At 40.7% G+C, this 26,633-nt stretch overlaps 1 protein-coding gene across 3 annotated transcripts in view; it reads right to left on the bottom strand.

The window, feature by feature from the left end:
* Positions 1-26,633, bottom strand: part of dachd (dachshund d) — a 112,112-nt gene that overhangs the window by 51,702 nt on the left and 33,777 nt on the right. For all 3 annotated transcript variants that reach the window (XM_085920060.1, XM_085920059.1, XM_085920061.1), the window contains exon 2: positions 31-146. In XM_085920060.1, the coding sequence (XP_085776186.1) occupies positions 31-146 (116 nt within the window). The remainder of the gene's footprint in view (positions 1-30; positions 147-26,633) is intronic.

The raw sequence follows: 26,633 nt of genomic DNA, 5'->3' as shown, positions 1-26,633 counted from the left end.
GTCAATTTTGCTTGACAAAGACTAGCCTACCTGTGGGTGGCATCATGCCAGGAGACATGAGACCGGGGACGGTGTGGGGCATGATGTGTGGGTTCTCTGGCGATGTCACACTCTGGGTCCTCTTCGGGGGCCGCCCGGGTCTGGAGCTGAAAGAAAACACAAGAGGCAGACGTATGAGAGAGTCCGGAGTAGGCAGTGAGGGCGGTGGTGGTGGTGGTGGTGGTGGGGGGGGGGATTGGACAGCAACGGCCGCTGTTAACATTTGGAACGTTCCACAACGAGCTAACACGCACTGTAAATAAATTCTCTTTCAAGGACAGTTGCTTTCTGCAGCTCAACATAATAGACTTCCATAACTAATTAGATTACACGCTGAATTCATTTCCTTTTATTGAAGATCAACCACTTTTTGATGCATAATTCATAGCCCGTACCTCGTTACCTGTTTCTGCGCATTAATATCCCCCGCACTATTTGAATTGCCTCGTTTGCATATGCTAAAATCCTCAGCCCACGTCAGTCTGGAAATTACGCATTAACTTGTTATAATTATTGCAGTCAGGCCACTATTGATTTATGAGACTTTTAAAAACCAAATATGTGTAGTTGCAGTAATGAATGATATTTTAAGCTTCTTCAGGAAATTAAAAGGCAATGGCTGCCTTAGGAAATGTTCCGCTTGCTTGATTTAATGCATGCCATCGCTGGAAGGTGCTGTGACAGAGTGATTCAGACCTGTTGGACCACTCCGATGGGGGGGAGTTTTATTACAGTGAGCGAGGGGCACAGATCCAGCCGTGATAAATGACCCAGTCACCTGACTGAGAAGGGGGAAAAGGGCCTTGGAAGCAGATACCACACCGACTTTCCACGTCTTACTCATTGGCGTGTTAATACAGCTCCGAGTTGCAATCAATACCTACTTTGCTGGCTTATACTTACAAAAAGAAGCCTACAGGGTGACAAAAACATATTATAAGGGGGCAAAGAGTCCATAAAGGTATACTCCGGTGTCGCTACTGAAGATGAATTATGGCCAACTTGACACCGGTGACATATTGGCGTCATAAATTATTGAGCATACAATAGTCTGAGCGTTATCAGGCTACTAAATCCAATCCAAAATGAGCAGGGGTTCGTGTTTAAAATATTTCAAAGATCACTCAAAACCAGAACAACATGGTGTTCATTTCAGAAAGACAAATCAAGGCCAGAAATCAAACTGTGGAATGGTGTTGGCCGACACGGTTTTTCTGTTAATAAGACAGCAACAGTCAAATGTGATGTGTTCTGTTCCACTAGAAACCACAATTACATTTCCACTGGGAGATAAATGTTTGTTCTTGTGCAAATGAGACAATTAGAAAACAACAAGATAGGAAGGATACTCCAACAAAATATTTGACTATTCACTCAGACTTGTGTTTTGTGGTAAGGATTGGGGCAATGAGGGAAGGGAGTTGTCACTTCTGTATTTGCCTATTGTAACATTTGCAATTATTGGAGGTTTGTTGTGAAAGCTCTAAGGTTATGTTGTTTTACATTTGTTCTGATTTTTAACTGGGAATCCAGAAAGAATAGCTACCACCACGGAGAATACTAATGCCCCCCCGAAAAATAATAAACAATAGACAATTTTGCTGAGAGACACTTCAACATGTTTAAAAGTGCCAGTGATCAAACCCAGAGGTTTTCGGTTGGGATACGACCACGCTACCACTGAGCCATGCCGCCCCGAAGAAGTGATGATGTAAAATTTTCATTTGATCTCATGTCTGGTTTAGTCAGAACCAACCGATTACTGGGGGGTATTGACATGTGTTGACCCACAGAAAGACTTTCTACCAGGAACTTGTACCTACTACGTATAAGGAAGTTGACATGTTTATGGGTACAAAGGGATTTTAGATATGAACGGATAAAAGACTCACTGCTGCTTGTTGTGTAAACAGTTTGCTTTGGTGTGGAGGGTAAATGGGACATAACTCGTCTTTGTGTCCTTGTCATAACTAATAATTGCAGTTTGCAAAGAAAATCAACCAATTTGGACGACAGTTAATGATCGATAAGTGGAAATGTACCCTTTGAGCAAGATGTTTTCCAAAACCAATATTCACAGAATTTAAGAAAAAAGGTTAAATATGTTGGCCTATGTTGAGAACAGAAGTACTTTTACAAAAAAACAAAATTTGAAAACTAATGCAATAAAGCTTGTGTGGTGCACAGAAAGAAATTGGATATGAATCGCCCTTTTTCCCTCAAATCTGTTTAAGTGACGATGTGCTTTTTTTTTTTTTGCAAAACACTTGTGGCTGAATCCAGCGCCCTCATCAGCCAATGTGGTCGTTTGCCTTACAGCCCATCTCATTGCATTTCCCACAGGCAGCATCCGTAGCAAACGGCCTTAATAGTGGGGTTTATTCAGCCGTGTCTTGTGAGGTTTACTTACCTCGCTGCTTACTAATAGAGTGCACTCGCTCGCTCTGTCTGTCTGAATGTGCTGACTCTCACGGAGCGGCTTGAGGGGACTAAAAGCCGACCCTCGTCGAACCCTTTGAAGGGGGCGGCAAAAAAAATATACAAGCGAGCGAAGTGGCGAGGGAGCGTAAGTGAGAGGAGGGCAGCGAGCGAGTAGAGGGTGGGAGGGGGGACAAGTGCCCGCTCAACCTAGGAATGTCTGGAAATGTAATTCCTATTTCTATATATGCCTCTTTGATCGGAGGAGAGGGAGCGATCGCGTACAGTTTTGCTGTCATCACTTTCACTCGTACTCTGGCTGAATTATTTATGAAAGACCTCAATGGAGGCTACGTGACGGCTAAAAGGCTTTTCGCCCACAATACAAAAAGCAAAAAAGGCTTCTAAAATGGACAAAAAAAGTGATGTTAAAGGATGCGGACTCCAGTTTAAAAAAACTGGAAGGGAAAAGTGGTTTGTCAGCTTGTATGCACAAATGAAAGTAGCACAAATGTATTTGGGAACACAGCATCTGCACATCTGTGACGGTCAAGCTAACTAACACAGTGCATCCGCAGAGGAACTCAACCTGGGCTCCAACAATAAAAGTGCCAGGCTATTCATCAAGCAGCAGATGCTGACTTCCCTAAATAGCCTGGCATAGAAATGGGCCCCAAACTAGGCCATTATTGCAGAACAACTGCATGCAAAATACATGCATGGCTGGGTTTAAAAAAAAAAAAAAAAAAAATCAAAGAATAGACTGAGATCAGAAATGCAAAATGTGTAAACTATCCTTTAAACCAGTTTATCAAGACGCACTGTTGGTTGATCATGGATGTGTTGTTCTTGATTGCTATTGCAATTGTCTGGGCCAGTTTAGCACATAAAGTTGTATGAAATATAAATTGCAGAACCGGTCAGAAAATAAGATCCATCTTATTTTTACAGCTCATTTTCATCTGGTATAAATTGTGTGCGGAAATAGAAAAAATATTTAAAACTGGGAGGTGACTTGTAAAACAAATGATTCAAGGCTTTGTTTACATTTGAGCAGCAAAGGATATTTGAGGGCCTCACATCTCTGCTGGCTTCAATTAAGCAAACCAAATAGGCCCAGGCAGCAAATATGCGATGTGTCTATTTCTTTGTTTTGCTGCCGTCGCCAAAAGAAAATAACGATGAACTTTCCCTGAACCGGACCCCCTTTAATGGTGCGGCCTTGTGTTGACCCAGCAGAGTCGCCGGCAACCCGATACTCGCCAACACACTACGCCGCAGCGGGCAATCGGATTACACGGGGCCCAACACGAGTCCAATTTCAAGGCCCCGACGCAATAAAAGCCCCGATAATTGCATTTACGTTCTCACCCCGGTTTTCAGGAAGTGATAGGCGTAGAATATCGCAAAAGGGGACGGAAACGGCGACTGGGATCTCATTACGCAGAACGCCGCTAATGCAGTGATTACGATCGCTTATAAATCAATCGATAATGTTGAGCCCAAGTGAGCGTGCCGCCTTTACTGGATTTTGTTACACACATCTGCTGCTCTCCCGTCTTTCGGAATCCAACCCGATTATGTCAACAAAGATGGGAATATTATTTTCCGGCGGTTCTGATTGAGCCATTAACCTTTTATCTGGGCTTTGTTTGACGTGCCTAAAAGGTAGGCATGAAGATATTTATTCCATTTCCGCTGCTCGCTTGGCCGACAAACAAACGAGTGAATCATTCCGTGTGTAAACAAAAGGCCTGTGCAGGTCTCTGCCAATCAGACCTTATAAAATATTAACCCAATGTCATTGCCCTTTGAAAATCTCTCACCTAGAATTCCCTAATTGTTCCTTTTCTTTATCTCTCCACCGCAGAGAGTAAATAAATTAACAAAATAGCTTTTATCGCCCCGAGTAACCTTTTAACTGAAGGATTATCTGGGGTTTATTTTTCATTTCTCCACCAGCGATAGCGGAGCGTGCACCCATTGATTGGTTTGCCAGGGTGGTGACCAGCCGTGAAAACAAGGTCTTATTGATAAAACAAAGCGCCTCCTTACCGTTTTTTCAAAGTGCCGGGTCAGGCAGAAACAGACGCTTCGGACCGTCAGGGACCAAAATATGCTGACTTTATGAGCTTTTATATTTATTTATTTTTTATGTATTTGGTCAGGTCAAACAGTTTAAAAACTCCCCTGGGGTGGTGAGACGCTGTTTGGAGGACTTACTATCAATAGAAAATTCAATAATGCATTGTTGGACAGAATAAATCAACTCCAAATTAAATATTTCATGCAAGCTAGCATCTGTATTTTTAGAGAAAACAATATAACATGATATGGACGATTTGGGAAATATCAAGCACTTTTATTATTAGACGCCAACATAAAGTAACGTTTTGAAGTTTTAAATTCAAAACATAATTAGCAACTCTCACATGGGGATGGATAAAGAATGAAACATTGTTTCAGTCAAGTAAGCATTACAAAGTTACTCGTTAAAAGGAACATTATTAGTTAGATACTGCCCAAGCATAGCAAGAGGTGTATTCTACCAGACTTGTCGCCGGGTTTGAGTTTTTGAAGGGGAACATAAAATGAAGGATCTTTAAAATTATTACCCTAGAGACAAGACTTGTGTTTTGGTCAATATTTGAAATGATCTTCTGTATTTTATTTGTGCAGAGCTGCCCCTCATAGTCAGATATCGTCAAGCCAGAATGGTAAGGCATTATCAATCATAAAGTATTTATTTACATTTTTAAAGAGCCCCATTGCCCAATCACCCATTTTTATCTGGTGTTTTTTTATTTTATTTGGCTACCGAAAATATGTTACTTTAATCAGAACAAATCAATTATTTATTTGATATGTTTATTATATCCATATCATATTCATTAATCCGGTTGATTAGCTAATACATGACACTAACCTAAAGATTATAGTCTAGCTAGGGTGAAGACTACAAGTTCTGTTCACTGCGCAGTGGATACAATCTTGTCCGCAAACACAAAAGTACAGATAACATCGGGTGGCCATGCAAACTTACACACCAGGAACTGAGAAGCGTTTTGTGAATCATTTACAAGTTACCATGCGGAGACCATTTCCTCTTCCAAACGAATTGTCGCTTCAAAAGACGAAGACCCAAAAGTGGTGTTAAATAGTGAAAGGAGTCCGTGTTCTTTCATGCAACTTTTGACATTTTTCTTTGGATCTTCCCAAGTGATTTACTATCTTGACTTTTTAGTCACCCCTGTGAGACAAAAAGACTAAATTGTTGCAAACGGTTAAGTAAAAAAGGCAATAAGTATGCATTAAATATTTCCTTCAACATAGAGAGAAGAAAAAAAGAGATGATTTATATTTCCTGCTGACCTTGGCAGTCTATTGCTTGTGATGATCGTAATCTCACAGTCACACCGTGATACATGGGAATATATTCGCTCATCCATCTTTTTCATGCAGCCATCTATCCCCGCGCCTCATCTTGTATCTGCACTCGCATTCAACTTATTCTCGGATTATCTCCATCAGCTTCCCCTTGCACCTGTCAAACAGACGTCTAGCGCAGGTAGCCATATGGACCTTATCTTATCAAGATTGTGGACGAGTGGGTGAGGGCGGGGAACAGTTTTTATTTATTAGCGATGGGAAAGAACAGCTGCATCCGCCTTGCAAACTGTGAAGCTCTTTTTGCGGAACAATATATGGCAGATCAAATAGTGAGGAATCAACCAGAGACGGACGGGGGTGGATAGTGCTAGCAGAAAATCAGTCCCTACTAAAACCCCTCTTAAACTCCCGTCTGGTGCCTGATCCCTCTGTGGGCGGTGGCTTGGGATCAGGAGTCGCAAAGGGACTGGTCACTTCCCAGTGCTTTTCTTTGGCTTGATTGGAACTGTCAGCTCAAATGTCGGCGGCCAACCTCAAGTCTGTTAAGCATATTTCTACGTAAAACAGACACAATATCTAGCCACATCGGAATTGGATCAGGGCTGTTATCCGTACCCAGGGAGCCACACAGGATTGTATAGTCAAAACTTTAACTATTAAACTATTAAATAAATCCATCACACAAAGCTGTCACTGAATGACGGGATATTTCCTCTGGCAAAAAAAATACATCTTAAAAAAAAAAAAGTTTTCTCTACTTTTTTTATAACTATGTTAAAAGCCCTTTTATCTAACAAGCCGTAAAAATCATTCAGTTTAGAAAAAAATGTTCATCTCATTTGAAGTGCAATTTTTCAATACAAGTTTTTCAGTGAATGCACTGTAAGAAGTTCCAAAATATCTCACGTGTACCATGTCACTTTTCTGTACTGTAGAGTTTTGGTGAGTACTGCAGAAGTGCAGTTTAGTTTAATTCAGTATTTTTGTTTTATTTTATTGTTTGGCATTTAATTTGTAGGGAGTTCCAATATTTTTCATATTTAGTTTGTTAGAATAGGGGCTGGAATAGAGGTTCAGTATAGTCTAGTCATTGTTCCCTATCTGCGAACTGAACTGTCCTGCTGACCGAGTGTCCCTTAATGAGACTGTTAACCAAACAATTTTTACAACCTCCAAATGGAATTATTTTTCAAAAGTACAGAAAAGTTATTAAATTGACGCCTGATCGTACTCCCCCAATCTTTTGGGAGGGGACTTTCTCATAATCACATTCCATTAGAGCTGTTTGAAGTCTCTCAGCTGTGAAATTCAATCTACAAAACATCTAAAACACCATAAATTGCTGATTATAAGGCGCGCTTCATTAATGGCAAAAAAGAAGATTTTTCATAATTGGCGCAGCCGCTGCCGTAACTACAGAGTAAGAGTGTTTAGTATCACATCAACAGGCCGCGATAATGAGTAAGCAGGCTTCGCACATCACGAGAACTGACGAGGAAAGCCTAATTGGTTGACTTTTCCATGCCTAATGGATGATTCTCTTAATTAAAAAGATACTGTAGCAAATGTTGGGAATCAGATAGCGCTTAAAGTAAATGCAGTTAATCAAATGTACGCGAGTGCACAGTTCCAGGAAAACCCCAAATGAGATCGGTTGATATGATTGGCTTCAGTATTTATTATTAAGCGCCTTTGGTTAACAAAACAGACCAGGTCTTATCTTCAAACTGCGAGGAAATTTCTCTTTTTTTTCATGAACTGTGATGCATATGAAACAAGTCTTCAAAACAAGGCTTTAAAAACTTACCCAGTCAGGGTGCCTTTGAGGATATTTAATTAAAATCTAATCCTGCATTCATTAAGGCTCACATAAATTAAGCTGTCATTCATAAGATTTATGGATTCTCATTTGCATATTGCATACAATTCATCAATTACTCAAGTATGAAAGGAGCGCATTTCCCTTGGAGCTGCCTGCTAGCCTGCCAACATTTGAAATGAGAGAAAGAGCACGACTGTCAGGCATTCACGGCAAACTTTTTTCCCCCCCGCACAATGTCTGCCGCGCTGATTAATCTCATTTCCTGGGCATCCCTTACAAGATGCGTACACAGCGCAGCTACACTTTTCAACTTTTTCAATTATTTCTCCTGTCCTCTCCAAAGAACTCTGAAAGCAGGACACAGGCTACTCATGCAGACTGGAGGCTACTTGTGTCTTTATGTATAAAACATGTCCTTTTTGCCTGCGTAATCATAAATTAGAAAGCGAGGGGCTGATGGAGAGGAAATGTCATAATTTTATTACAATTCCCATCAGGCAAATATTCTGTGTGCTATAACAGCATATTTCCGGTAATGTTTTGGGGGATACATCCGGAAGGCATTTTGACAGAGGCAACAAAGACGGTAGCAGGTGCCCGTGTGTGTGTGTGTGTGTGTGTGGGGGGGGGGGGGGGGGGTATATACGTCTAGGTACGCTCAAGCAGATTCTGACTAATAAGGATGCTTAATACTAACTGTGGAGTACTTCATTGAGTTGAGGTTTCAATACGTGAAAGAGGTTCAAAAACATTAACTCCACATGTATCTAAAAACATATATCATGTAGGCACTACTAAAGTCCACTAGAAAGTATGTAAGTATAATAGTAAGTATAATGTGCACATGATTGAAAAGTGCAATAGTAAATAACCATGGTGAGATATGGTCCACATGTGGATACTCTTAAAAAAAATTATCTCAACATGAAAACATTACCCTGATGTGAAGTATTTAACTGCTAACGGTTTTTCACCTGAAAGATTTTTTTAATGTGTAAGTTGTTGTGTAAACTTAATTTGATACATATCGAAAGGCCCAAAAAGCAGGAACATTTATGAAATACCCACTTTCAAAACTCTTAAAAAGAAATTCAATGAATGGCAAAATCAGATTTAAAACAAACAAAAGGTACACCATCTTTGATATAGAGCTTGGGAGCCGAGCACTCCTGAAAGCTTCCATCCTGAGAGACGGAGCAGCAAAACAAAAGCGCGGGGGAGCACCTTAGTACTAAACACATAAAAAGTCCTTATTTGGATGCGAGGCTATGGGAATCGCAGCGAGGAGCAAGTGCTTAAAGCGAGCCGAGCGTGAACAAATGCGAGATAAAAGGTCAGGCGCAAAAAAACAAACAGGCCACTCGCCAGGACGAATGGAATTAATTGACTCATTAATATGCATGGCTAATAAAGCTGGAAATCCTAAAACAAAAATCATTGTCAAGCATTTCCTTTTAATGGCTCTTATTTTCAGCTTGAGAAGAGCGAGTCTACAGGGCGTATCAATCTTTAAGGTGGTGGTGGTGGGGTGGTGTTTTGGAGGGGGGCGTCACTCGGAGTCACCTCGCTGTTGTACGCTCATGTCCTCCCCGGCAGACAAAGGCGGAGTTGTTCTGCTGCGGGGATTAATTGAGAATTAATCCCGCTTTCTGGCAGCGGAGCAGACCGGCAGTTAGGAGTGAAAGTCATCCTGAAGGGTAGTTAATTGGTTCTCCCCGTAGCAAGAAGCTTTGGAGAACAGAAATCAAGCTGCATTTTCATTTGTGCTCCCCCGTCGTTATTGTTTGAAATTGTCGTGGGGAGTGACTTCTGATGGAGTCAACAGTTAAAGGCTTTAACTTTTATCTCTGGCAGTAGGGCGGCAGTTAACAAATGCCGTAGAATGACAACCGTGGTGGAACTTGAGCATCCAAGGACTTGAAATTGAAGCTAAAATGATAAAAGTCATTAAGAAATAAAGTTTTTAGATGTAGCCGTGACTCTTGATAGCACCATAGCTATAGGGGCAGAGATTAAGAGCACTCCTGACGGTAACTGATCTGATCTCAAAAGATACAGCTGCTCTGAGAGTACAAACTAAACATACACAAAGTTTGCTTGTGTAGAAAACAAAAATATTTGGGAACAAAATTCCACGAGACCTTTTTCAGCTGTTGATAAATTAACGTTTAGTACTTCTACGTAATCCTGACAACGTTGCAACAATCTAGAACAAAAGACTATAAAGTGCAAACCTGTACAAAAAGTGTATCAAAAATTAAATATAAGATATTTACTACAAAGATATGTCTCTCTGGCTTCCTAACTATCCCCAAAACATGTTTAGTAGATTTATTGAAAATAAATTGCCCAGTCATTTACAACCTGGGATAGGCCTTCGCTTACACGTCTAAACAGAATTTTCTTTATTGACTTACTACTTACTACTAAACTCTAGTCACCCAAAATATGGTTGAGCAATTAAAGCAAGATTTGGAATTTATCTCTTGGCTAAACAGTTATAAATCTTACAGATCAGTCAAAAAACATATATATAACAAAAGTTAATGTACTAATACAATTTAGCTTTGTGGTTACGGAATTATATATTTCCATAATAACTGTTACTGAGCCATGAACGTAAAATGGAGGCAATCCTTCCGAAATTCCCTCCTGAATGTTTCCTCATGAGAGGTTTCGAGAGGGCAGCAGCAGCCACACACAACCTCAAGTTGAAGCTAAACAGGAAGACCATGGTGATTAGCATTAATTGCACTGAGGATTGAGATCCTGTGTGAAACAGTCAACAAAAATTATCTTCTGTTTATTTCCGTTTTTTCCCCCCCTCCGCTCTCACTCTGATTTTCCCAATAATTAATGAAAAGTAAATACAGAGGAGGAGTCCAAAAGCAATCCAAGGGAGGGAAAAGAAATGTTTACACAAACTTGAGTGTTCTCTAAGTTTTGTATACATGCGAAAGGGTTAGGGGATGGGGTTTGTTTTTTGCTGGAGGACCCCCCTCACCGTCCCTCACTGCTGGGGGAGTGTTTATTCTCCGACCGTAGCCCTGATCAATTTGGCCAGCTGTGCTTTAAATACAATCATAAGAGCCTGGAAGAGGCATGCATGGAAGGAGAGGGAACTTCTGAGAGCCCCCCCCCCCCCCCGCCTCCTTCTTCCTCTCTTTTAGTTCAAAGCCTGTGCATTCCCAGACGAGCATTTGTACCCAGTTAAAGACAAATCAAAGCGCCTCCTCCGCAAGACACGGAAGACTTGGATTCCGTCTGTGTACAAGTGTGTGATCTTTTTTGCGGAAGACTGCTTGAGCAAAGAACAGGAAATAACAGGCGCTCCAAATCCCGACTGGAGGGGCGGCGCTGAGCTGAACTTTTAATGTCGGATTCACTAAAACTGTTATCGACTAGCTGTCACACAAATATCTCTATTTGGGGGAGCTACAGCATTCCTTCACACTTAGAAATTCTCTTCACAAGACTCCATTTAAGCAGTCACAAGTTCTAACATACAAACATAGTTGTAGTATTTGTGCCAGGCCAGATGACATAGTTATTCTTTTTTTATGATGGGTGCATTGCCAATGTCAGTGGATATCAATTAAAAAATCAATAATCAATCATCAAAAATCAATAAAAAAAAGTAATGCCCTTGTTGAGAAAAAAAAAAATCACATAACTTTGAGACACCTGCGTTGCAATTTTTGAATCGATAAAATCTAACTCATTAAAAAGTTGCTTTTTATTTGACAGCAACTACGGTGTATGCAAATTGAGAGTGGGGCACTAGTGCATTGTTAGTTTATATCCCTTTATGTAAGAGTTGCACTTTATTGCATTGCTGCGATCTTATAGCATTCCCAGAGCTGACGCAGCTTTCACCATCCCTCCTACCGTACTGAATTGCTTCGCTGTGCAAATATCGGATTCCCTAAAATCCCCACGTGTGTGACAATTGTTATCGACTAGGCTGTCACACCTAGCGCAAATAACTCCATTGGGGTGATCTACTGCATTCCTCAAGACTTCAGGTATTCTCTTTACGAAAAAAAACTCAATTTCGGAATGGCAGAAGAGCAAATAGGCCTACTCAGCAGCGTAAAAGCGCAGCCTGCCAGTGTCCTCTGACGTGACGATATAATTCTTAATGTACACCCCGACGCCACATAAATCTTCCCTCTAGCGAGCGTCACCTCTCTAGAATTCCTCGTGATGAATTGTTTGCTACATCTCGCAGACTAAAACCCTTCAACCTCTTCAAAGCCGGGTTTCTAATAACGTGCAGGTGCTTCTGCGAGGTGACAGCATGATGAATATCACAACAGACAGCTCCAATATGGGACAATTTTACCAGATCGATATCTCTCTCTGCAATATCAGAGAAAAGGAGCTGATATTAGTGCACAAAGTGTATTACAGATAGGCTACATTTCTCCTTCCCCTGCACTCCCAATGAACCTGCGCTATATTTCATCTATGTCGACTGGCGCTTTACACACTCGCAAACTAATCATAGCACGAGAGCATCTGTTTAAGAATTATCCATATGTGTGTGCATGTTTGTGTGTGTGTGTGTGTGTGTGTGTGTGTGTGTGTGTGTGTGTGTGTGTGTGTGTGTGTGTGTGTGTGTGTATGAGAGAGAGACAGAAACAGCCATAAGCGCATTCAACGTGGGAACGGTCTTGAAAATAAACTGAGAATCACAAGCGTGGAGGATACAGACGATTATTCCTGGTGAGAACAAAATGTTTTGTCACGTTCTAATAAAAGACGGCGCTTTGAGGCAGATGTTCCCATGCAACCGAAACGTTACGTCGGATTAGAAATGTCACTGCTCTTGTTGATTACCAATGTCTTTGAGGTACACAGAATAACTTCAAATGGACAACATGGCATTTTTGTTGAGTGGCAATATGGCAAATTCCAACTTTGGCAGGTAACAATATTTTATTTTAATATTTGACTTGTAAAAATGTTCATTGAAGACAACAACCTATCACATGAACAGTTTGATACATTTTATTTGTTTTGCATATATGGACTAAAAATGGAGGATTGTGCTTTTCATTGTATTTTGGGCCGAATTAAAAATAAGAAAGAAATCCCTATTTGCCGCTATTTGCCAGGATCCACTGCAGATATATGTACTTAAAGAGATAGGAAATCAAAATCATTAACATTAAAACATCAATAATGAAAAACCAAGGGCTCTGTTGGCTCCTAGTTTTCAAACTGTCCAATCTGTAACCTTTGAATTCGAAAACAAATGCGTTTTGGAATTACACTTTATGTTTACAGAGGCCCCGTGATTTCCTTGACTGTGCGGTTATGATACGGGAATATCATTTATAGGAGTCCTGAGGTGCAACATGACGGAAAAATCACTCATGCAATACATCTCAAGGCAACTCGTGATAAACATTCAAATTAATTGTGTATATTTAGTCACATATTGAACCGTCAAATCTGTTTCTACTGACTCACGTGCCCGTTTGTTAGTTTGATGAATGAGATGTGTTTCAACTAGTTATTATAAACGGTATGCAAATGTCTGCATGCAAGTGTCATTAGAGGTCTGAGTTTAATTTGGAGCAAATTGCAGCGCCGGGGATCCATCACAAACATTTATTGAACCTCGGATGAATAAATCAATCACCAACTCTCTCCTACAAATGAAGCGACACGTTTCTCTTTGTCCAATGTGGCGGTCAAGCAATGTGAGTCGCAGGAAATGCAAGGCGACACCTTCCAATGGGCCGTTGACGGAGAGACTCCCAAGTCTAGACGTCACTAAAATGCTTAATATAGGCCCCCTTCTCTCCGGAGGGCTGCGGCTGAGGGCCCCTCTGCTGTCAGCTGCAATCGGTCCTTTTGGTGAGTGCTCAAGGTTCGTTAAGGACTATTAATGGAACATACAATCCCTTGTGCGGGGAACTTGTCAGTGTTTCATTAGAAGCTGATAAACATATAATACGTACGTGTCAAACACTGTGTGTGTGTGTATGTGTGTGTGTATGTGTGTGTGTGTGTATGTATGTGTGTGTGTGCGTGCGTGCGTGCGTGCGTGCGTGCGTGCGTGCGTGCGTGAGAAGGAGGAGTCGAGGCAGGATTTGGAATTGCCTTACGGTCAATCGTTTGGTGGAGCGGGATTTGCGGTTGTGGTCTACTTTCGCTATTGTAAAAGTTACAAGTAGTTAAACTTTTGCATTAATACGTTGAAACGACAAGATCTACGAAGCTAATGTTGTCATTCTAATGTTGCACCACAAGATGGCAGTATAATTGTGATATTTTAAAAGAGTAGTTTTTACATCTTGGGCTGGTTAGCCGATAATCGTAAACATGTAGTGTAATTGCTAAAAAAAACGTTAAACGTTAGCTGAGCTGGCTGTCCTGTGGCACTGTGATGCCTCTCACAGGTCAATGTTGAATCCATGACAGACTTACGTATGTGGGTGTGGACTCGCAATTGTATTGTATTGTTAGGTGTGCTGGGTTCGGTAAGGATAAATCACAAGTGAAGTCTCTCAAAACTCGTTAAGATATTCAGGCTCAAGTTGCGTTTCATGCCTTGATGGTGATTTCCCCGCCACCAAATTACAGGAAGCAACGTAACTGTTCTTTGAAGAGATTGCAAAAACAAAGCAGAAAAACACTGCAACATTCATTAGATGTAAAGAAAAGTTTGCCGGGGTCAACGTGTAGCAAGGGAAGTTGTAGCGGAATCATCTATTGTTCACTTACAGCAGTTGGGCCCGAACGTACAAGAAAAGAAATCCGTCCTATTCAATTAAAGTTATTTCCAAGCACTATAGAAGAAACAGACCCACAGCTGGGACTCTGGGTCGAGTTCACAAAGTCCTTTTGATCATTTGGCTGCAGTTTGAGAGTAGTTTGGATTCCCGGGGAGTACACGGGCGAGCCAATCTTATTATGATAATTGGGATGCATCAACTTCACATGCCGCTAATGGAGCGAGATTGCGCTGATCAAGAGCACATCTTCTACTGTTGAAAGCAGACGCTACGCGATACGTCCTGGTCGCCTTCCCAGTAGGCAGAGCTCTTCAAATATGGCGCTGGGAGCAACGGTTGGCTTTGAAGAAAAGCGGTCAAGTTACGTCTACGTCTTCCCGCGAGTGTCTAATTGCTGACCGTGACCGTTAATCAAGTTAATCTTTTTTCTTTCTTTTTTTTCTTTTATGCGCACTCTCTTCAAACTGCGGAAAATATCACAGGTCCGATAATTAAAAATGTGTCAGGTGAAAGTCCAACATGCTCTCTCACGCTGTATGTTCTCACATTGGCCGCTTTGTTCGTCCTATTAACCTCCTCGCCGCTGGCCTCGCCTTTAAATGAAATCTGTAGCCCTTTACACGCTAAATTAAAACTGCCCTCCCTCCAGCGCTTTTAATTATTCTTCTTGGTCTTCTTCCGGAGAAACTTTTGTCTTTCTTCCCGCTCTCGCTCTTTTCCACTCCCACTCGCTGGCTAGCCAGGCCTGTCACGCTCTACTCCTCCCTCCCCTCCTCCCACCCGTTTTTTTTTTGCTCTCTATTCTTTCCCTTTTCTCTCTTTCTGCAGGTCTGTTTAATTCTCACCTTGTGCTGCCCTTGTCATCAAGCCGCTCAAGCACAAAGCCAGGAGCAAGGGAGTGTTTACTCATTTCCCCACTACATTACCCTTCCTATTAATCACGCCATGGAAACTTCTGGACGCTGAAACATTTACGCGGCCCCCGTCCCCCACCTCGACTGGCAGGGGCCAACTTTAAATAAATCATAGATGGATTCACCCTGCACGAGATATCAAATATTTTTGTGCGTACAACCTGGTTCCAGAAAAATGTTCATGTTGAAATTCGGCGTGTGTACAATAGTACTTGAGAACCCCACATGGGCCAAAAATGTCTATCATCTTTTTTTTAACTATGAATTTGTTTTAACTATATAACTTTGTTTTCCCCCACATATAATTTTATTTTATATGACAAAATGAAATGTTATTTGATTATTTGATTGTACAATTCTAAAATAATGACTGATTTATTTTTTTGTCCATATATTTATATATGTATAAGGAACAACTTGGCAGGAGTTGCCCTGAAAGATACATGTGAAATTTAATTAACACAGCAACAAGCACCCCTTTTCTTTTCTCTCATGCCCTAATTCCCACATTCCTGCTTGAAACTGCCGCATTCCCGGCGATTAGGCTCACCCGCCTTTGCCGTAAATTTGCCGCTGTATATGTGTGGGAAAGGCTGTAAAAAAAAAAAAAGGTTTTTCTTAAATATTAGAAAGAGATGTTTGAGGAGATGGATGGCCGTGGGCTAGTGGGCCGACTGGATTTTAGTGGGCACGGGGTGGGGTGGGAGGGGTTCGGGGGGAGTGGGGGGGGCGCTCTTGTTTGGGGAAACACATGCTAGTTCTTAATGAGGCTGTATGAACATAAGCGACATTATCATTAGCGACACGTTGGTGGATTTTAGTTGCGTTTTTCATCACCCTCCCAATTAAAGTTGTACTGGTTGTCCGTAGGCGATACAGCTGTATATACGGCAAAGAGAAAGGCGACCCAAAATATTTGAAATGCAAATCCACGAGCAATGTAAATAGTTTGGAGAGAGTTTAGCCTGTGAACAATGCTCCCCTTATGTGACAAATGCAACAGAAGCAGCCTGGACAGGACCGCTGGTGTCGGCAGGGGTAGGGGGGGGAGCTGGTTGGCAGGAGGGAGGGATGATCCAACACAATGTGGCCCTTCTCCTGAAGCAACTTGTTATCAGGCACAGCCCCCACCGCCCGACCCCATTCAATCTGCATTTAAATACATTTCAGTCCACTCGCTCATTTGCATTCATTTCTGCCATTATATTTGAAAATGGCCAAATGTCTGCCCACCACAATGTTGGAGCCCATCACCGGGATGAAGGGGGGTGTAGGAGTTGGGGTGGCGGCCCACACCTGATGCCAATTTAGTCCTGCTTGGATCTTTTCAACTCTCTTTGTCATCCTCATCAATTGGATGTGCTTGTGCTGACAAAATTGTTTTGCTCATTGTGTGTTTTTTATTCTTTTTCTCTCCATCACCCCTTTTCCCTCCCTCCCTTTTTGCTGTGTCTCCCTTCCCTCAGTCCGTCTGTCGCTGTCTGTTTGGGAGCCATGGGAAAAGCAGAGGCAAATGATTCTCAGTGGCTTCTGATTTCCACTATTTGTTCAGCATTAGGCCCCACTTATCTCGCAAAAAAATGCAAAAGCAACACGCGGAGAGAAAGTGACAGACTCGCTGTGCCTATTGTAAAGCGCAGAGATGTGCATTGAAACGCGGGGCCCCCTCCAAAATCACTCTCCATTACTTTTTTTTTCCTCTACTGCCGCCCCCTCCTTCGATCTATCGCTCGCTATCTGGCCGCATACTCGCGCACATACGCCTCAGTCAATTACCGCTGCTAATCTGCGACGGGAGGGTAAATATTTCATTACCTTTTCCAAATAAACACTTGCTCTGAGGAGCCCCTCAAGTGTCATCTATCCTAAGGAAGGTGCCGCTGACAAGTGGCTCCAGTTTTTCACTGATTGTTTGTTGGCTTGTTTGTAGGAGAGTGGCTCTGGGCAAACCACATCCCGCAAAACAAGTTGAACCCTTTTTTTTCCAAAAAGTGCGCTTCTTGGCTATATGGTCCAGCGATAGATCCATATAATTTTTCAAAGCCGATGATTAGTAGCTAAGGAGGGGTGATAACTGATATTTGGAGTATTTACTGCAAAGGGGAAAACATTGGGGTAAAAATAAATAAAAAAAGAGATGTCAGTAATCATATTTGTAAAGAACGTTTCAGATTTGCAACAGGTTGAATGTTTTTCTTTTCATTTTATCTTTATTTTAGTTCTTGAACATTAATCTTGTTTTAAATTGATCTCGCATCAGCCTTCATTAAAAAAAAGCCAAATAATTTAATCGAGGTACCAATAATCAGTTTATCCCTACTACAGCAATTGTTGCTCAACAACTGAGAGACATGAACTTGAAACAAAAACTAATTTTCTTCAGACAGACACAATACCGAACAAAATTAACTTGACCAGCGCTAGAACTTGGGCAGTCCAACGTTTTTCTCCCATTATCTTAACGTCAATTTTTCTACAGCTGAGAGTTGTCTATTATGGAGTTTTCTTCTCCAAACATTTTTGTTTTATACGCAGGCAAGCTTTGGGTAGATTTAGCTTATACTTTCAGGGCAGCTCTATTTTTGTGATAATTTCAATTATAGTAAAAGGCGTGATCTAAATCTGTGCAGGGACAGACGGATTAGACCAATGCAGCTTGTTGTGGTTAAAAATATGTATTTAGCACCGTTGTGGGCGTGAACACAATCGGCATGCAAGAGGCACAGTCCTTGACAGAACGAAAAAGACACTCATTTGCTTGGGTACACGCATGAAGTCAAAGTGCGCAAAGTACGTTTAGAAGGAACTGCAAGCAGAACTCAACAAGCGGATGATGTAAAGTTGGCCAGGGAGACCACAGATCTGTGAAGAGGAGTGGGTGTCTGTGATCTTTTCCACACTTGAATTTCAACATCAATAAGGCTTTGAGTGAAGCTGATCAAAATTTGGATGGTTTTGTCTTGGGGGAGCTCTGCACTCCAGTCAGGCTTATTCATTTTACCAACAAATGCTACTATTCGCTTTACATTCACCATCATTAGCACTAACAAGTGGAACAGCACTCTCCGCTTGAAAACGTAGCTCTTTTAGCGCGCTCTTCCCCCGTGACATTCTAACTTAAGCGTCGTTGTGTGATAAAATAATGCACGGAGCAGGCGAGAGGGGAGGGAGGTGGCGGCAGGAGGCAAAGAGGACTGGTGGGGGGTTGACAGAGAGATCCCAGAGTCTACTGCTCATTAATCACTGCAGCGTCTTTGACCTTTCATTTGCCAAGGGCGCAAAGAGAGGAGGAGGAGGAAAAAGAGGAGGAGGGCCGCCGCTAAAACCTGTCTGGTTTTTGTAAAAAATAAAATAAAAAAAATAAAGCGGTGCGATGACCATGCGTCGGAGATACACTCTCCGGTCACCACAACACCTTCTTAATGAAGAGTGAAATTAATCAGCTTCACGGACTGTTGGGTGGATCCGACACTTCCTGGCCCTGGAGGAGGTATCAGATGCTGCGCTCCGCTGGCCAAGCCCGATAAACACCGACAGGCTACCCCCCCCACACCCGTCTCATTGGTTTACACATGTTATTAAAAGAATGACAAAGATCCTTTCACATCAGCCCGGCCTCTGGGAAGACGGTGCGGGAAACGGCACGGGGGTGCGACTTTAGCGTCAAGTGTATTTTTAGCGTGCCCAGGATTGCTGGTGGCTTTGTGGTGAGAAATAAGTGTGTGCGCCTGTGTGCGTGTGTCATTGTGAGTTTGTGTGGGCGTGCATGTGTGTGTGTGTGTGTGTGTGTGTGCATGTGTGTGTGTTTGTCTGTGTGTGTGTGCACTAACGTGGGAATGTCAGTAAGATGTCAGAATTATTACCTAGAATAGCATTGAGTAGGAGGACCTCCGCCAAGGCCCAAAAATCTAAATTTGGATCAGCACCAAATTGCTCACAAGTTTGAAAGAGGAGGGGATATTTCAAATGTATCTTTTTGTAACATTTGGGCCTTCCCACTACATGTAAACTGTTCTGGGCACAGAAAAGGGACTTCTGGGAAACGTGTGGAGTTGTTTTCTCTTCTTTGAGCGACATTACAATCATGTGTTTTATCTAGATTTATGTTTTTATTTATAATATTGTATTAATTAATCAATGTAATTATTTTTTTACTTAAAAGTCAACAATACAATGTCTTCTTTAAGCGACATCGCAATCTTGTGTTTTATCTAAGTTTATATGTCTACTTTAGCTGCAGTATGAAGTGCATTCATTAATCAATTTAATTATTATTTTACTAAAAAGTCAACAATACAATGTCAAATAATCAAATAGGCAATGAATTGCAATATCTTCCTTACAAAAAGTCTAGAAATATGTTGCATCATTTTTGCATCATCCTAAAAAAGTACAATTGGATTCCTATAAATATGCAGCCTCCAAATCCACAGCAAAAATGTGGTAGATGTAATCCTTTTTAAAATAACCTACTTATAAAATTAGGCACCCATCATCAGCATAAACCTACAATTATTATCAAGATACACACATATCACGAACTAAATAATAAAAAATATGATAAATGCAGTGATGAAATATTTTGTCATTAGGATGCATACAATTTTCACTGACTTAATAACCAAAAAGGTGAAACTTGCAAATAAGGTTAAGCCATTACCGAATTTGCAACTGAATGCAGATATGCAACAAACTTTAATGACCTCCTTCTCACAACCTCATTAAAATTTGTTGACAGTGGTTGCATAGTCTTCATAATTTTACTTTTGATTAACCAAATGGTGCCTACCACCAGGCAAATGTGTTTTAATAAGGAAGAAAAAAAATGTTTAAACAATGTGCACGGACATTTTTTGTTTTAAATTCTTTCCATGTGGATTCTTTCATAAATATTGCTGTTTTTCCATTAAGATGCATGCATTATTCTCTGAGAGATTGATATGAAAAAAAAACACATGATCTTGCATGATTCACAGCAAAATTGGCATTTGTTCTATAATGCTGCTAATTAACAAACAAAGAAACAAACAAACAGTGATAAAACGATAACGTCCTGTGTGGCAGTAACACCTTGATAAAATAAGAGATGACACTGACACTCAAATGATGCAAAGCAAGGTTAGAGCGCAGCATCAACTAGTTATTAATATACGTTTCATCATTTTTTTTTTTCATTTCTTTCAACCCCGACTGATGTTCAAGGTTAATCTAATCAGCCTGAACACGCGTGTGAAGAGCCTGCTCCACTTTTAATTGGCTATTTTTACAGCCTCAGCACCACTGTCAGTCCAAACCAAGAGGGGATATCGCACAACAAGTGTGACATGTGGAACGTCTGGGGGGATGAGTTATAAATATGTGACAAAAATATGTGCATTATTAACGCTATTATTTCACCGTGACAGCGGGGGCGAAGTCTGGAGATTTCTAATCATTAAAATTCCAAATGACAGATGTGTGAGCGGTCAAAGCCGGGAATCCTGTTTGGAGAATTTGAAAGGTTGATTCAACACGTTGTCGCCTTTCAGCGCCTGATTCGTAAACGCGAGAGATTACATTGTGTCTAAGACTTCCTGGATCTAATTACACCATTGATGATATCGATCGAGACTTTGAAAATGTTCTCCTCTTTAGTGTCCTTTTATATTGGAACAAATGTTCCATTTGGCGGACCGGCGCTATTTGGAGATGAAGGGCTTATTAATGGCGTGCCTGCTTCCTGCTAAGAGATCCACTGGGAATTACACGCTGCGCACCGTGTTGTTATTTGTCCTCAAAAGGAATGACGGCCACTCTAGAGCTGCTGCTTTAAATATCAGACCTATTTGAGGTTCGGGAAGGACGAGAGGTTCCGATAAGGCCGGAGAACGTTGGGAATACAACCGGTCCGGAGTGGAAAACACCACCTACTCAAGCTTGACATCTGCACAAAAACAAAAATAATCTGCTGTCAGCGGAATGTTCAGCGACTCCTATCACCCGCGCCGCGATAAAAGACCCACTATGCGAGGAGGGGAGGGAGGGCTGCGTTTCAGTGGATCGGAATGCATGCTAATTGCCGTCGGAGCTATGTGGCCAGCCTTATGATTCTTGTTGTTGGGCTGCAGAAAAAAAAAAAAAGATTAAAAAAAAAAAAAAGATTAATGAAGAGTGTTGAATGGCTGTAATGCGGGACCATACATTTCATTACGGAGGTCAGCAATACTGCCGCTCTGCATTAATGCTACGTGGCAGTAAAATGTTTTCTTCCTGGATGTTATATGTTGTTGTAAATGTGATTAAAAAGGTATTTACAAAAGGGTATGGAAAAAAAACTGTGGAAAATTAAGTACATCAAGGGTTCTCAGATGCTCGGGTTTGTCATGTAGAGCCAGTGCTTCTATTTTCATTTTTTTTAATTTGACTAATTTTATCCAAGATGTGAGTGGAGGCTCAAACTGGAGAACACAGACTATGAGACTGCAGCAGCCAGAGATAATGGACAGTAATAATGAAAGCTAATCCCAGCATATGTGCTGATTTTTCTGATTGATTCAGGTATCATGGGGTATCTGCTTGACCAATGCACAAAAAGCATTGGTTTAGCCATATGCCATTGTCACACTTGGAACCCCGGTACTAGAAAGAATACCTGGTCGTAACTGGTTAACAGTTATATTTAGACTCTATTTTGGGTAATACTTGCACTAGATCTGCACCGAGGTGTGTACAATCCACGCCATTTTTGCCGACGACTGCAGACTGGCGGTTCTGAGAAAGGAAGGGCGGCACCACTGTGGGTGTGGTCACAGTCGATTCAATCGAGGAGAACTCAAGCGACTGCATCCCCCACAATAGATGTGCCACCAATATGCATGCTTTCAAAATATATAAATATATAATAAGTTTGGATGAACTTTCTAAATTGGATCTCTAAAGATACACCCTATGCTGCACTGTCACGCCCAGCTCATTGGAACCAGGTTTGTCAGATTGGAAAACAGGAGCTGCGAGCCTTGCCCTTGTAGGAAAATCAGGATCTGATGGCATTTGCACTCGCTGCAAATGAGCTTTCTACAAAAATAGCCGTACATGTCTTTGTCTTTTAAAACATTTTTCAGTGCAAAATCTGAAGACCTATTTGATTATTTTTAAAACTGAAGACTAAAAAGGGTCTTTCATATATGAAATTACAGAAAAAGAAATAATACATAAAGTATAAGAACTAAAGAATACATAAATATTCAAAATGACAAAAACATTAAAATACAACTAAATACTATTTTAAAACAAAAATAAATACAAGCCACAAAAATAATACATAAATATATCAGATATTTGCTCATCTGTACCCTAACTGTATATAAGACATTAAATAAATGAAATTATGAGTATTAGACAAAGAATAATAAAAAAATAAACATACAATCCAGTGTGTCAGAACAATGTGACTTTCTAAACAGGAGCAAAGCTGCCTATTTAAATAATTGATAGTTTCTGATTAAATGTGGCAGTTTGGAGATAATGAATTCTTTATAGTGCGCCTGGAGCAAGTCGCCAGCTTTGCCCCTGCATGACAGCTTTATGGGGCATCTCTTTTTTTTCTGTTCCCAAATTCAGAAAGTTTAACCTATGTGGATCAATCCTTAAAAGAGTTTAATAAATTAAAGTGCAGGGGGCTCCCTCCCCTTTCCCCTCCGTGAGCAGAAAAAGCTGATGAGACAGGTTTAGTTTAATCTCAGGCAATAGAAGTCATTAACCATTCTCCCAGGAATTAAAATATAGCTTGCCCTTTTCTTCTCTCACTTATCATTAGCATCACTTTAATCTCCCCACGTTTCACACTGCTATTTTAATCATTACTTACTGCCTTTTGACAAGTGAAGAACACGCTCGGGCAATATCCTGATTTTAGCTGACAAAATGTAGGACATCATTTAAAAATACCAAAATTTCCTTTCCCTTTTTTTTTTTTTTTTTTAAACTGTCTATTTCTGTCAAAGAAAAGGACGAGCGGCGTGGACGACATTTGAAGGGTAACAAAATGTGGAATACAGGGTTATTCTAATGAATGCAGCGCTTCACATAATGCTCTATGTGGGTCATGCAGGGTATTGGAGAGGGGTGGTGTTGGGGGGGAGTATTTGTACGCCCTTGAATCAATGATCATTTGCAACATAAACCTCCCATCACCAGAGCAGAATATAAATAAAGTATTATGGCCGACCGCTCAGTGACAATGACAGATGTAGGGCGAGCCATTTCTTCAACTTTTGTGTCTTTATTGTTACTATTGTTGAACAATGCCAGTGGATCTGGAGCATGATTAATTTGGATATGATAAAAAACATGGCCTAAAGCTGATAGTGTATTTCAGTTGCAAAATGTGCACTCAGGGGCTCCCAATGTGAGTTTGTTTGTGAATAAAACGAGAACTCAACACTATTTAACAAGCATTACTTTTGACGAGCTCTGTAATTCCCCCGATTTGCTGTTTATTTGCCGTGTCAGTGCAAATAAAGGCATTTTGAGTCATTACATTTCATTTCCACCATTTAACAGTAATCCATCTAAGCCAGCGAGAGCTTCGGCAACCCCTGAAAATACGCGAAATTGAACTAATCTGCTTTTCCCCTTGTCGCCTTTTTCTTTTTTTAAACACGGTGCCAAGATTAAAAGCATTAGCAAAGAAAAGAAATCTCAAGTCTTTTAGATTAGTGTTCAAATGACTTCATACGTTAATAGAATTGCGGAGTTTGGTGAGAAACAACGAGAAGAAAAAATTTTGCTGATCACGGAACAATTCAATCAAACTTCATTTTTTTTTTTTTACCTGAATCCAAAACATATGAAATTATGTGCTGTGTGTATGCCATTGGACTTCCTGCAACTGAGGGTTTTTTTATTTTCTTTTTTTTTTTTCCGCAAGAGTTCAGAAAATTCTACAAAGGACAATCGTAGAGTAAAAACATCAGAGCAAGGGTGGACAGTTTTTGGGTCTAATAGTCACAAAACCACACACGTGGACTAGCCAAAAGTATAGATTTGTGAAAATACATTATTACCCAATTGTGACATAATAGGTGGTTTTGGCCGGACTGCAGCGATATGACTCAATCTGAATCCCAAAAGTTTCTAAACATCTAAAAAAAAAACGTATTTATTTTAACAATGTAACTCTTCTACATGTGCAACTTTTTTACAACAGACATCAATTAGGACACATTAAAGACGGCTTATAATTTGTCGAGCTAATGTAACACTTCAGCCAAGACTCGATCCAGGAACTCTTCTGATGAATAAAAATAGTGTTCCTTCCCTGTCTTCTGTGTTTTGCTCTCTTTTTTTTAATCAATAGCGCTCCCTCCTAAAGAGTTGAACGCAGTTTATGAAGAGAGAAATCCCCTCCTCTTACATCAAAACGCGGCTCCACCAGCTCACTTGTGATGTGTGTCCAAGTGCAGAGGGCGAGCTAAAGTGATGCTTCAAAGACGAGCGCAATCAAAGACGTGCAGCTGTTAAAACAATCTTTTTTGCTTGCTCATTGTCTTCCCCGGCGTACTCCTCGCATATAATCCCCTTCGCAAAATGAAAGGAAGCAGAATCAAATAAGTTGCATTCAATCATTCCAAGTGGGAGGCTTCGGTGTCATGCAACACTAAAAGATTTACGACTATTTACAGCGGCCGCCGCGCTACAATAAGCCGGTATCGCCGCCGCAGGAACAACTCGCGCCATCCTCTTAAACATGCCAAACCATGTGAAATACGCTGAGGCATTTTGACGCCGAGTTATGGCGGGCTACATTTTATATTTGATGTTCGTCGAGGATCATCCGCCGTCCTCCGCAAGGGCAAGTTGTGGCGTCGTTAAACACTTCTCCATACCGCTGAACTTGTCATCCAAGAGCCAGAGGAACATTTTCTTTAACACGGGCTTTTTCTTTAATCTGACTCTAATGTACGTCGAGATAGAGCGAACAGCTGTCAATCAGCGCTCAGTTAATTTATATACCTTGACTCCATTCGGTGCGAGTCAATCAAATCTGGAGGTGGAGATGCTGCTGTGGTGGTTATTTAAGTTGCAGATGTTCCAAAACCCAATTTTAGCCTCATTAGCATAGTTCAATAGTACCTGTTGCTCTCAAGGAACACGATGTGGAATGTTGGAAGCCACAAATTTATGCAAGAAACAAAGTATTGTACACTAAACCTGTGAAAAACATGGTGAAATGAGATTTTTGTTCATCCTTGGGAATTACTGAATCAGTTCGAGTATTACTCCAAAACAGATTTTATTTTTAAAAAACTGCAGGCAGGTTTTAGGCAGGCCGAACAAGAATTTTAAAATTTTTAGACAGATACAAATAAAAGGTACAGATTGAGAATGAATAATATGGTAAGATGATTTGTGTTTATATTACTCCTAAATTGTGAAAATAAGGAAACAGGAAACAAATCTAATTCTTACCTTCACCAAGATGCTAACATGAGATCCTTCTCCCATTTATGTTATGTGCAAAAAATCCTTAACAAATACCAACAAAACCTTTTGTTCAGGGGTTGGGTATGGCCCAAGAAAAGACGTATAGAAATCACACAAAAAAAGCTAATTAGATATATTGTCGAGCAGACGAAGTTGATCCATTGAAATACTGTCAACACAATTTTGCTTTATAAAAAGTTTTCTATTTTTCTATATCAATAAAAGTAAAAAAAATATCTATAAGAGGGATACTTACGATGCATATTTTATTATGATTCCCTTCCCTATTGAGTTAAACTTTAAACATGCACAAAATGTTTTTTAAAGTGCTAAGAAGAGAAAAAGATAACTCACCTGCACATCAGAAGAGCCGAACAGGAACAGCAACAGCACGTGCAAAAAAGGAAACAAAAGAGAGCGTGAGAACATTGATAAAAGCTTTTTTTTTTTTTTGCAAAGTCTATGAAATTACTTTTTGAGGAAAGCAAAACGATACAATTGATCTGCAGAATAAAGACAATTGCTTTTTATTTTATTTTTTTAGGTACACATTGCCAAGAAAGACATTCTGTCTGGCATCCATAAAAAAAAAAAAAATGAACAGCACGACAGACAATATGTGCAGCATGAGATGGTGAAACATTTTCATTTGGACTGTTTGCAAACATGACACAAGCTGTACATTTGCCAGGCGCTCTTAGTGGCCATATTTCCTACGAGAAAGGAGCTGACTCGATGGCAGGAGCGAGGTGGCAGATATCTTGGAGACAAAATGCCAAGAATGACATGATTATTTCCATATATGCCACACGGCAAGTAGATCTTTTCAAAATAAGG

Source organism: Syngnathus leptorhynchus, chromosome 9, assembly GCF_054491065.1.
Source record: "Syngnathus leptorhynchus isolate UIUO chromosome 9, UIUO_Slep, whole genome shotgun sequence".
Lineage (NCBI taxonomy): Eukaryota > Metazoa > Chordata > Actinopteri > Syngnathiformes > Syngnathidae > Syngnathus > Syngnathus leptorhynchus.
This window is presented reverse-complemented; position numbering and strand designations above follow the sequence as displayed.